General features: G+C 38.6%; 1 protein-coding gene across 2 annotated transcripts in view; it reads left to right on the top strand.

Moving 5' to 3' along the window:
• The window catches only part of LOC127634829 (catenin delta-2-like), a 422,761-nt gene that overhangs the window by 309,437 nt on the left and 99,460 nt on the right, over positions 1-13,864 (top strand). For both annotated transcript variants that reach the window (XM_052114524.1, XM_052114525.1), the window contains 2 exons: positions 918-1,050; positions 11,599-11,812. In XM_052114524.1, the coding sequence (XP_051970484.1) occupies positions 918-1,050; positions 11,599-11,812 (347 nt within the window). The remainder of the gene's footprint in view (positions 1-917; positions 1,051-11,598; positions 11,813-13,864) is intronic.

Raw genomic sequence — 13,864 nt, 5'->3', positions numbered from 1 at the left:
CATTTTTTTAGGGCCTTTATTTATCAAAGGCTGCCATGCTCTGATATGAGCTCTGAAATGTTTTATTTTTCTGCTAGAAACCTGTGGTGTGATAAGATAGATAGGGGAAGAAATGGTGTGTGTGTTCGTTTTGTGTGTGCAAAAAATAAATAAAATGCTTATATGTGTGTGTATAAAGAAGGTAAAATGTAATTGTGAGTGGTGCTTGCCCGTGCAAAATTTTCCACAGTGCTAGAGTGTTGTGGGTGGTTGCCAGGAAGTTGCTATGTGGTTGCTAGGGTGTTCTGGGTGATTACTAAGGCATTCAGGGTGGCTGCTTTTAGGTTACTGGACCAAGTCAAAAGAGCCCCGAGTATGTATCATATTCTTATCAATGAGATTTTTTTCACTCGTTTTATAAACTACCACATCTCCAACTCGGGAGCCAAGTTATTAAATCGGTGAAAAACTTTTATTGGTACTCTATGAATTTTGCTATTTTCTGAACAGCACAGAGCTCTTTGTGTATACAGTATGTTGTAAGAAAAGAATTACTTGGGCACAAACTTAAACACTCTGAGTGCAACCAATCTTTCTGTCAAACTTCCCCAACATCAGTGAGAATCAGCAGTAGTAGTAGTTATCGCATAAGGGAGCAAAAAGACACTCACAGGCATCCACAATTGTAAACTCCCACCACCTCTTTGTGCCCACTGTTTCACAGCAATAACACAATAATGGAAACCATTTTCCCTGTAACAGATTTAGGAAAGACATTTATTTCACTTTACCCTCTGTGTGTTACAGATGATCACAGTAATGGTGCAGGTCTGGCAGCCTGACGCAATAACATATAAGTCCTATTTCACCACCTACTGAACGACAAATGTGTAAAACTCTCTCTCTCTTTTTCTTTCTCTCTTTCTCTTTCTCTTTAGGGAGTTTGGTTGGCGAGACCCTGAGTTGCCTGAAGTCATTCAGATGTTGCAGCACCAGTTTCCTTCAGTTCAGTCCAATGCAGCGGCATATCTGCAGCACCTATGCTTTGGAGACAACAAGATTAAAGCTGAGGTAAAGATGATTCCACGCAATACACTTTACATTATTCGCTGGTAATATTTAGGTCATACTGAGCAAAGAAATTTGAAAAGCATTTTTGTAGCTTTGTTAAAGGTAATAAGGGTTGAAAGTGGCTTGCATCTCTGGCGGTTTCTGCATTGAGGGAATACTTTGCTTCAGGATCTTCTGGATGGAATTGCCATGGCCATTCAGAATACACATTTTTAATTCTGTTACCCTGGGATAAGTCATGTTTGAGAATACTTAATGAAAGATTTTATTATTGATATGTGTTGTTCTGTGAAATTAATTTTTGTGCATGCATCTGTCGACAGATAATTCTCCCCTTTATTGAAATTTGATGCCAAGTCTGATGGTAGTTTTCAAAATTATAAGGAGTGCCTTGCATTGCACCAGTAATTAAGCACTAATAGCACATCCAAACAATACGCAGAAAGCATCGTATTAACAGCCATTCTCTACACAGTAGCTCTATAATTGTGTCCCAGAGGCTTAAGAGAGGCTTGGAGGATAAGGAAATTAAATTTGGAGAATAGATCAGTGGGAAAAAAAACAGCAACAGAGGGAGAGATGAGCCAGCCGACAAACTTTTAAATGATATTTAATGAAAAAACAAACAGTGACGGCCAAATTAGTTTAGCCTGCAATGAGCTCCACTTCAAACCAGCATTTCTCTCCATTTGAACAATGTCATATTTATTATGAAAAGTCACAAAATGAATCCTCCACTTTCTTTGATTTATACACAACAATTTCACTTCACACCAAAATTAACTTGAGGAGTTTCAGGTTGTTCTCATAACATATTTTGTGGTATCATATATTGTATATAATTGCAGTTTACAAGGTTGGCTACATTTTCTAGGAAATCAAACATTACAAATGTGCTTATCACAGTTGCCCCACTTACCCCATACATTTTTATGAAAAAAAATCATCATTATATTGTACATCATATAATGTATATGTAGCCACTTATGTTAATTTACAACTTTAAGACCAAGTAGAAGCCTCTGGTGACCAGTTATATTTTGCAAACGGTAATCCTACTAAGGCTAGCAAATCAGTTACATCACCTAATTCATATTCATGAACGATGCTAATAAGGTATACAGTGTACCACCCCCACATACATTTTTCAGGTTGTTCCTGCAACCCTGCCTTGACCAACCTAAAACATTTTGCAGCATGCAACATTATGTAATAAGCTTAATGTATGCATTACATATACTGTACATACAGTACACTGACAATACTTTCCCTTGAGCCTGAATAAATACCTTGAGTCACACTCTATACACAGTTGGAACCCATGTTCTTTACAATGGGTCTACTGTCTCATTCTTAGGTATGTTCTGCTTTCCTTGTCAAGAGTTTGACCTATAGATGTATGCTTCTTTAGCAGTCGAAACCAGTCACTTTTTATTGATGTGTCTTTTGATTCAGTCTGGCTGTTAAACCAGTGTTTCCCAACCACTGTGCCGTGGCACACTAGTGTGCTGTGAAAGGTTGTCAGGTGTGACGTGGAAAATTATCAAATCCCACAAAATAAATAAATGCATAAAAAAAAAAATAATAATAATTTCAGGGATCCAAACTCTATAATCGGTCACTTTTGTGATAGTGAAGAGCAATGATTAATGTGCAAAAGTGACTGATATTTATCAGCGTTAAGGGACTTTCATGTGTCAAGCGTCAGCTGCAGAATACATTGAAGTCTATGAGGTGACGTTACACCAAAGTGTTTTTCACACACACGTTTTTGCTTCACCAGTAATGTCTTCGAGATTATGAAGCAACAAGAAATATTTAAAAACTGTCCAAATTTGTGGAGAAATTGAATGTCTCAAAATGTCTTTTAATTAAATATTACCTTATCCTTTACGAATATCAGAGACCCCAGTTATTGAACTAATTTAATTTAGTTTAAAACACACTTAGACATAAACGTAAACATAAACGAGTCCTTTTATTACTTTCTGCTATCAAAGCAACTGCAAGCCTTATTCTCTCTTCCAAATACATGTTTTCAATGTTTATTGTGCACACCTCCCGCTTTTTTATGTGGCAAACTGGTAAAATCGCCCCTCTGTGATGCTTACTGTAACTCTTGTCATGTGGAGGACAATGCGGTGCTTGACGCTGGGTTCAGCCTCCAGAACAAAATTAAAACTGTCACGAGAAGTCGTCTGTCCGAGGCAAAGACGCAAAATCTATTGACAATTACCTTAGCATCAGTCTCCCTTGATGCATTTGATTTTTTTTAGTCGTAAGAAGTGTGCCGTGGTAGAAGAAAGGTTGGGAAACACTGTTAACCTAACACCCAGGTTCACCTATGCATAAATGGGGTGTGTCAGTTTCGAAATGCCTTTTATAAAACCCTGTCCACCAGAAACAGCATCACAAGAAAGGCAGACAGAGAGCAACAGATGATCTATGGGAGATAATATTGACAGAGCCATTAGCAAACCCTGATACACCACCTCCCTAAATTATATTTCAGTAAATGGACGCATTTGTAGAGGCTGTAACATTGCATGTGTGTGTGTGTGTGTGTGTGTGTGTGTGTGTGTGAGTTAATTATTTGTGACAGTACTGCAGCAGATGGTGTTGAAGCCCTGAACAAGTTATTGCACCTCTGCCATTCATTTTCCTCAACATACAGATTCATAAACGCATTTCACATTATGGAGTGGATAGTGAAAAATGACACCGGTCTGCAGCACAGGGGTTTCATGCCTGTTAATAGCTTTTTTGAAAGGCTTTCTAACATCTTGCATAATATACCAGTCAGGCTACAAGCTACAGACTACACCTTGATAAAACGTTTGTAGTGTCTCTTTAAGCTGAAAGGAATTTTTCAATAGCTATGAAAAGCTATGACTGCGATGATGTGATAAAGCTAGAAGGAACAAAACCGATACTTCTAATGTATCTATTATGACCCAAATGTAGTTTCAGAGATCCCCAAAGGCTTGATCTTTTTTATTTATTAATCTGTTCATATAGCTCTCCTCTGTGGTGGGTTAGATAACATAAGACTAGCCTATATGGCCAATCTTAAAGTCAACATGAAATCAACATTGATCCAATTTTATTTCTTAATGCATGTTCCTTGTCTTAATATGCATAATTCATTAGTTTAGTTATTCCAAAGACATTGTCGTGTAGTTGGCCAACGCATTGTGTTCTAGTTGAATATTTTTGCATTACTGTGGTGGTAACAAACCTCAGTTCTCAAAGGGGCGATAGATTTACATTTAAATGTCTGTGCCATTAAACTGTATTTGTTAGAATTCAGGTAAGTTGCTAAAAACATATTGACTTTACTTGTTTATCAGTATTCTCTTTAAACTGTTGCTCTGCCATGACAGTAGTTGGCTGAAGTAGATGACATCACTTTGATGCCTACTATAGCATTCCTTGAGGTGAAGTTAAGACTGAAACGCATACTTGCATTGTAATGAATTGCAATCACTTTTTGAAATGCAGCACGCATAAAATTGAGCTTCCGATGTGCCTACATTCACCTACTTCCTTAGAGTATGTTTCGGCCATTAGGCATTTGTTTTAGGCTAGTGTTGTAGTAGGTAATGCAGCCTTTCTGCAATGTTGGCAATAGTTTACATAACAACTTAGTCAACTTTTAATATAAAAGAGGTTATGGAAACAATAGCAAGTAAGGATAGGTAGAAAAAAGCATCAACATTCTTAATTAGGATAATTAATATAGGATGCACTAAGATACATTTTAGCTTCCACATCCCAGTCAAAAGCTTCCTTAAATGTGGGTGCCAGCAATGTTTCTACATTTCCAAAAAAGAAAGAATATTTCCATTTCAGATGAATATTTTATTTATTCACAGTACAAAAGGAAAATGGATTGTAAATGTTGTTTCTTGTTGACTTCAACAAATGAAGAAATGTAAATTAACTTAAGCCAGCCAGACACAAACACATGCCAAAACAGAGTCAGAGAGGAGACTTGATATCAGATAACAGAGCAGTATCTCTTGCACAGGCAAGGTGAGGAGAATACTGATTAGTGCAGCATTTCAGCCAGGCAGACCTAGCTCTGATGTTTATGGCCTTCCTGCTTCACTACTGGCCGAGTGCAAAGGCAGCTCTTTCTCATATTCAGCTGGCCACTATTTATAGCCAGTGGCTCCGCCAATGCTCCCCGAGTCTGTCTCCTGTATTGGCTGCCTCTGGCTAAAGTTCAGCTTTATCAGCCTTTTTGGGTTGAAAATCTAATCCGTCAAAATCCATTTGTATGTGCACTGTAGGGTTGAAAGGAAGAGCTCATATGGAGCGACTTCCGTTCGACCCACTCAAGCCTATAATTGAATATCTAGGTATCTCCATTACTTCACTACGATATAGTTACCATTGAATTAGTCTCATATTGCCAAACCTTTTGCTGTACACACTACAGCTTACTCTGGCCAAGAACCACCCAATTATACATTAAGAACTGTCTGACTGGCATCGTTCCTACCTGCTGTTTTCTATTTGAAATATGTTACACTACAACAACAGAGGGGTGTTAATTATTATTATTTATTTATTTTTATTATTTATGTGCGGCAGTATTAATTATTGTGCAGAAAACACACTGAAAAATAGCAGATAATGCATAAAGACTAAAAGTACAATACAGAAAATAAGTGCACTATTATAAAGACATGACTGAGAAAGCAAAGCAGAATGCAAAGTACATATATATATCTAGTTGACTTGTTGCTGAGTGCCTTAAAAAAACCTGAATAGTTTTAAAAGCATTGATTTCACTAACCTGGCAAGCTTTGGCAAATCCAGTGAATATTTCACCATCAAACTTGTTCATTGTATCAACCAGGTACCATTTAAACACAAATTGAAAAACAAAACAAAATTTACCATTAAGATGAACCTACCCTTAAGGAAACTACATAAAACCAGCCAACCAAATGAGTGCATATTAGATCGAGAAAGTGTTTTTCAGTTTTGTGTTCAACATTCATCAGATGGTTTATGTATGTGGTTATGCTGTCTGAGGCTTAGGGTGCTTTCACACTTGGTTTGATTGCTTGGACTGAACCCGAGTTTGTTTCCTCCCCCTCCCACTGCATGTGCTGGTCTGTGTTCACATCATATTATTTGGGTCTGAACAGTGGTCTGATTATGTCATCAATGTGTGTACAAGCAGCAGCTGTATACCACTGTAACTAGGTAACTCAAGAAGATGTCACTGTGTTAAGTAAAGTATAAAAAATTATTATTTGGATTTACTATGAAAACTTGTCATGCATAGAACAACACTTGTGTTTGTCTTCCGAGGATGCATTGAATGTGCAATGATGTGATGAATATTAGCGTTTGTCTGCAACGAGCCTACAGATGTATTGCTAGAGATGCGAAGAATGTAAAGGGGCTTTTCCACTGCACGGTACAACTCAACTCAACTCTACATTTTTGGGGTTTTCCACTGTGGATAGTACCTGGTACCTGATACTTTTTTAGTACCAACTCGGTCGAGGTTCCAAGCGAGCCAAGCAATACTAAATGTGACGTAAAAGAATCGACACTTCCAGCGTCACTGGATTACCAACACGGGACATCAACCCGCTAGTTTTAAAGTTAGCAACATCGATAACAGTATCATTTGTTCACGCACCTTTCAAATTGTGAAAAAATAAATTGCTGTTTTTCAAAACCACGTTGTGGTCAATAAACAAGTTGCAGACTTTCCACTCGTTAGCGAAGAAAGAAACAAAGCAAAACTAAAACGTCTCTGAGGAAGTGTCTCAGCTTTTGACCGCACATGGCTACCTCCGGACCTACCAACAGTGTAGGGAAAAGTTAAATAAACTTAAAAGTGACTACAGAACCATCAAGGAAAAGTGGAAGTGGTTCGACTGAATGGACGCTATCTAAACCAATGGGAGGGAGAGTGCCCTGGACTCAGCCATGATGGAGGATGGTACATTTTGTTAAGTTAACTCTATACTCTGTTTGAAAGCTTCACTTTATTTAGTTGACCAGCTACTGGAAAGCTTGCTTCTAAAACAACCAGGCCCATTTAACTGTAACACTTGTGTAAAATCACCATGCAACAACTGCTTTATGCAGCACAATGAGCTAGTAGCTAATTTGTGTCGTGTTTAAGATGATGTCACGGCAGTAGAAGCGGTGCAACTATGACGATCATCCTATAATCCCACCCACGTTGAAGGGCACTAAACTGCAATGGAAATACAAGCTCAGAAAAGCGAGTAGAGTTGAGGCGAGTCAAACCGTAACATGCAGTGGAAAAGTGCCATAAGCTGCTCTCTTAAAGGCGATTTGGACTCAAACTGGTAATGAGAAATGCATTCTACCACAATAATTGCAATCGCGAGCCTGAGAACCATACCGGAGTTCACATAAACCTTACTCCAGGCCACCTTTTCAAGCAGACCCCGGTGCTGTTCCCGGGTGCACACCCGAGTTCAGAAAACAGCGTTCAAATTATCCAAGTGAACCGAACTTTGACGTCATTCGAACCTGGGTGCGAACCAAAAGTGCTAGTGTGAAAGCACCCTAAAACTGAATTAGCTACACTGTGTGCAAAGTAAAACTGTTCACCTCACAATGAAACGGACACTATTAGTTCACCTGCATTGCTTTTGATTTCCATCATTGGTGCCAGTCAAGTCAAGGTCTATTCCTCTAGGATAGATCTATTCCCGCACTTGCAGGTGGGGAGTAGGGGGAGTATTTTTGCTCTGTTGTTTTTTCCCCTTCTAAACATCTGTTGCTTTCAAAAAGCCTGTGATCACAATAATTAATTATGCTTCAATGATGTGTTGTGTCTTGTGTTCTGGGGCTGCATTCTTAAAAGTGAGACTCTCAACACAAGATTGACATTAAAGCTGGAGACACTTCTATATACGCTGATGACTGTCTGTCTCTCGGGATGAGCTATGCTTTTGTTTTGCTGTCAGGTGTGTTTTGAATATTCATGTAGTACCTGCGCTACAGATGAAAACAGGAAGCAACATGATTCATCCACATGAAATATTATCATCATGTGATCTAGATCGTTTCTTGCCTTAACTGAGGTTAAAGGCATAGTTCACCTGAGAATGAAAATTCTATAGTCATTTATTCATTCTCATATAACTCCAAATCTGTATGACTTTCTTTCTAAAATACGGTACATTATGATGCAATACGATATGATAGGACAGAGTCCTGCACAGTCCTGTTTTGTAAACCCCCAGCAAACCGTACCACACCCACATTAAAATAAATCTACTAAATCAGGTAGACAAAATGTTTTTATTTGCTCATGTCACACAAGCAATGATATTAACATTAGGCACTCTGAGAAAAAAATAGACATATAGCCTAACATTATGGTGACAATTACCAGAAAAAGATGAGATAGATGAACATTAGACCTATTTGACATTTAAAAAAAGAATAGCCTTGGACATAAAAATATGTTCAAATATCAATTCTGGTGACTTTAAGAGAAGCATTTTTGCAACTATTGGCTAAAGAATTTCTTCCAGTAACCGTTCAGAACAAATGCACTCGTGCTACATAATTTTTTTTTAAAAAGCCAAACGCACCACAATGAAATTAGCAGAACGCAGGTGTCTTGAGATGCATTTTTAGCAGTTAAAGAAGTTCTTTTTAACTTGACATGGATTCTAAAAAAGTAGCGCTCCTGTGAGAGATGCTAAAAACACAGTGAAAGACATCCATCAAGTGAATGCTTACATGGAATACAATTGGGAAAAACAGCGCTAGTGGACACAAAACACGTTCAGTTTGAACAGCCCCTTGTTCACATGACACAGCACTAACTGAAGTTACCTCAGTTACCTCTGAAAAATGCAGCCATTTGTTTCAGTTGATTGTAGGTAAAGTTACACTGTTTCCAGCACTGTTTGGTCTCTGTGTTCGTAAATATCCGAATACGGTTTTACTCTGTGAGAAACCACTCCAAATGATTCTGAGAGCGCTCTGACAAATAGTACTGAATCATGAATCGAATCAGACCGTTTTGCAATTAACTGAAAAGAATTGACTCAAAAGAATTATTCATTCAACAACAGAAACACTGGACACACTTCTTGATTGATGAAATATTCTAAGAGTAAATGTTTATTATGTCAGTCTGAGCTCTCATGGTACACACAGTGCACTAACAGGATGTGCTACCACTTCTAAAATTCAGGGATTTGGATTTAGTTGCATTATGATGTGCACCTGGTCTACTACTCCATTGTGTGTGCGTGCATATTTGCATTGCTTTAACCCCTCTTTGTAAGTCCCGCCTTCTCTCACACCAATTGGTCGATTATAAGAGGATTGCAGCAACTATTGGCCAAATTCCTGCCTGTCAATCTCTACGTGCCGCTCAATCGAACGCGCAAAGCGCTGTTTTGTTCGGCATCAAACAGTTGCTTGACAGTAGCAACAAATGACCACTGAGTGGAAACAATGCCCAAACAAGTGAGTAAATTTACAAAAGATTTGCACAAAAAATTCCCATGCTTTTGTCCAGATTGATATCCATGGGAAGCAGAATGTATGACATGTAAATCTGGCACTTATGTGTCAGTTGCTAATAAAGGTGCAAGTGATTTAGAAGCACACATTAGCTCTGCGAAGCATAAAGGGTCAGCAAAAGGTGAAAGTTCATCAGGTAAATTAACGGACTACTTTTTGCGACCAGGTAAAATTGTTATAACATTGCTCAATTTTCCATGACCATTCAAAATAATAGTAATAGTAAATGAAGGTCCACTCATGGCACCAAATATTTTATTTTAGTACATGGACATTCAAAAGAATGTTGTAAATTTGCATTTATTTATATATATTTATGTTATGCTAATAGAGTGTCTTTTTCACTGTATTAATATTTGCATTCATCTGAACCACAATTTACATCAAACACTAGCGGTTCACCATGTGCAGTAGTACAAGTGAAGTTTGCCTTATTAAGTGCCACTAATAACACCAACATAAATGCAAGCTTTTGCAGAACCCTTGATGTTGGACAAATAAACTGGTTTGTAATCTCCATTGGAGTTGTCAGTGTGAAGCTGTACTCCTGATCTGTAGTGCTGTTCTTTTCAGAAGCGCATCTGCCAAAACTCGGCACCTGTTCTCTACCCTGTACTCATCTGAAGCTAATGCAGCAGGTTATTGTGTATGCAAATTGACAGCAGGACAGAAAATAGGAAATTCATATTGCAATCACTTTATAATTTTGCAGACAGGCATAGGTGTTACTTTCTCTTCATAATTTTGTTGTACTGGTTTTATGTCAAATCATTTAAATTGTCTTTGGCTCAGCATGCATTTACCTATAAGTGACCAATGTAAGACTAAAAGAGCTAAAAGAGAGATGCTATGATAGTACCCTGATTTTCTTACATTTCATAAAATTAAAATTATGTCATAATTTACTCCAAACCTCTAAAGTAGATCCACATCTACGATTTTCTTTTTCTCATTGAGCACTATAGGAAATGTTATTTTGGACTATATGATGCTTTTTCCTTTTCTGAGCTTAGAAGTAAAAATCATCATTCACTGAACATTCATTAACTTTCATTATATAGAAAACAGCAGCTCAGACATTCTGCAAAATATCTTCTTTGTGTTCCACATAAGAAATTAATTCACATGGGTTTGGGACAACATGAGGCTGAGTGAAAGATGACAGAATTGTCTTTTATGGGTGAATTATTCCTTAAAAATGTTGGCATTGGATAGTGAGATGTGAAGGCTGTGTTAATGTCAATCATTGCAGGGCATTTTTCAGGAACACTTGGCTTATCATAGTGCCATCTCAGATCATCTTATGAACTTCACTGGCTCTAACTGACTTTAGTGTAGAACAGAAAATCTGTGTTGATAGAGATTTAGTCACACCTCTCAGTCTGTTTATCTATTTGAAATGTGATTCATTCTCTGGCTGTCTTTACTATTGATTTTTCAAATACACTGGTTATGGATTCAAAGCCTTCTGTTAGTTCATTTAATTTGCCCTCCAAGTGATATCATGGAGTGACGCTAAACTGTTTTGGTATGTCTTAACACAATTACTGATAAATGATGAAACACCCTGTTGAAATAAACTGAATCCAGTTCATGTTCTTTATTTAGTTTTCCCTTTCTAGATGTTTTATACATGTGAGGCAGCGCTTCCGCTGCTGCCGCAGCTTAGGGAAAGGTCGGTTTCAGATGACTTTCCATGAGTTAAGGCCACGGCGGGTCCACAACATACTCAATGGAATTCCATCTCAAAACAATTCATGTTGAAGTTCAAATAAAGAGTTCAAGTTCAAAATGTGAATGTGTCTAACATGAAGGAATTTATAAACCCTTTTCAGCACAATGGTGCCAGATTTTCTCTAGTGGACAAAGAGGGAATGACAGTTTAGAGAAAATGCTCTTCAAAATAATTCTGAATTATACCAGCATGTTGTTACATTGCAGGTAGCATACATGCCTTTCTAGGTTCATCACTGTCTTTCTGTCTGTTTCTTTCAGATACGGAGGCAGGGTGGTATTCAGTTGTTGGTGGACCTGTTGGATCACAGGATGACTGAAGTACACAGAAGCGCATGTGGTGCCCTGAGGAATCTTGTTTACGGCAAGGCCAATGATGAGAATAAAATTGCTTTGAAGAGCTGTGGTGGAATCCCTGCGCTGGTACGCCTGCTGCGCAAAACCTCTGATGTGGAAGTCAGAGAACTGGTCACAGGTAAGAAGAGTTCTATCTGGAAGACCCGCAGACTGAGTGAAATTAAGATGACATTTATTTGATGAATACAAAACAGAAATGTAATGTCTCTCTTTGGCGTAAGCCCCATCTGGCAGTCCGAAGTTGTAGTACTCGGATAGTCGGAGTGCTCGGAGTCATATCCTGCCGCAGATAGGAGGCAGGGGAAAGGAGCCTACCCCCGTACAGGATGGGACTCAACTGGTGGTGGTGGAGGTTGCCGTGTTAGCGCACTGAAACAGCAATGTGATAGATTGTGAACAGACTTTTGAAGCAATGGCTTACATGTGATTGGCTAGGGGCTGCCTATGCCAGTCACATGATGATGTACACCTGCTAGACTTCCCGCTAGAGCTACGCTTCCTGTTGCAAGGTCATGGGTTTGATTCCCAGTCAACACATATATTGATTTTATCCAAAGTTGCTTTGGATAAAAGTGTCTGCCAAGTAAACACATGTAATGTACAATGTAAGAACACGTGCAGCCTCATTTTGGCTTTGACACATGCATGTTTTTGCTTTGAATTATGTCACAAAATGTGCCAAATCAGTTGGATTATTCTCTCTGCAGTCTATATAGTAATTAATTAACTACTTCAGTCTCCTGTTAAATATAATGAATGAGGGCATCTTCACACCTCAACCAGTGAAGCCACACAGTTAAGTGCAAATTGGCTTTGATGTGGTTGCAAAAGGACAGGGATGTGGAGTGACTTAATTATGTGAACAGCAACCCCAAACTTCCTTGCCTAATGATATATTTCAAAGGACTATGTGTTTGAAACTTGTCTGAAATTTTAGCTTGGATCTTTTAAGTCTATTCTTGTATTATTTAGAGAACAATGGGCAATGGAGCTGTGTTTGAATATTAGATGAATTCTTCTCTGTTTTAATATTTCCAGGCTGCCTTCGACAGAAAAAGGCTTTGCTTTTGCTCTAGAACTTCACAGTCATGCAATGAATGCTTAAGATAGACCTTTTTACAACTAAGTCTTAGAGGCTGTTCAATCTGAAATGGGTTGCTAAGTATGTTTGGATCACCTATTTGTGTGTTGCAATACTGTGTCAAATGCACCAGATTTGTCTTCCAAAAAGACAAATGCTTTTTTTTTCACTTTTTTTTTTCTTTACCTTTCAAGGATGATATTCAGAAAGAGATATTTCACACAATATAAATAATATGCCAAAAAGATCATCCCCCAAGGCTTTGCATTCCCAAACATGTTTGTAAATTGTTTGTGTGATGGAATGGATATACTTTGGAACTGAGCCATGCTGGAAATGCCTACTATGAACTGAATTCAGATTAACATATAAATTAAAAGCAGAGCACACAGGGCATTTAGAGAGGCAGCCTGTCACAAATTACTCAGCAAGCTGGAAGCTGAAAAGCCTGTGGCTGCCCAGAGAATTCTCAGCTTCTCAGTCTCAAGCACTGAATCTGAGTCATGCTTTGCTTGCCTGTTTGACACTGCAGAAATTGGCTGTTTTTACATGAAGAAGATGCCAGATGGAGCAGCTGCCAGCACCCAGGCCTGATGGTCAGGTGTCCTGACAGTCTGCTCTGCTTCAGAGCCCAGTGAGGCTTGAGCAGGGCTTCTCCCAGAAGAGGAAGGCTGATGATGAAAGAAGTGAGAGTTGGTGCTGTTTAAATTAATTTAATTTAATTGATCAATTGTCACACATTATACATACATATACTGCATATACATGGTGAAATTATTTATTTTTCACATATCCCAGCTAAGCTAAGCTAAGCTAAGCTGGGGTCAGAGTGCAGGGTCAGCCATGATACGGCGCCTCTGGAGCAGATAGGTTCAAGGGCCTTGCTCAAGGGCCCAACAGTGGTGTCTTGGTGGTGTTGGGGCTTGAACCCCTGACCTTCTGATCAGTAACCCAGAGCCTTAACCGCTGAGCCACCACTGCCCACTGCCCACTGTATACACTAACAGGAACAATTTGGAAATGTTCCGATCTACAAATATGTGAGAAATATCCAAATTAGGGCTGGCGATATACTGTATTCAATATTCA

Source organism: Xyrauchen texanus, chromosome 42 (genome assembly GCF_025860055.1).
Source record: "Xyrauchen texanus isolate HMW12.3.18 chromosome 42, RBS_HiC_50CHRs, whole genome shotgun sequence".
Lineage (NCBI taxonomy): Eukaryota > Metazoa > Chordata > Actinopteri > Cypriniformes > Catostomidae > Xyrauchen > Xyrauchen texanus.
This window is presented reverse-complemented; position numbering and strand designations above follow the sequence as displayed.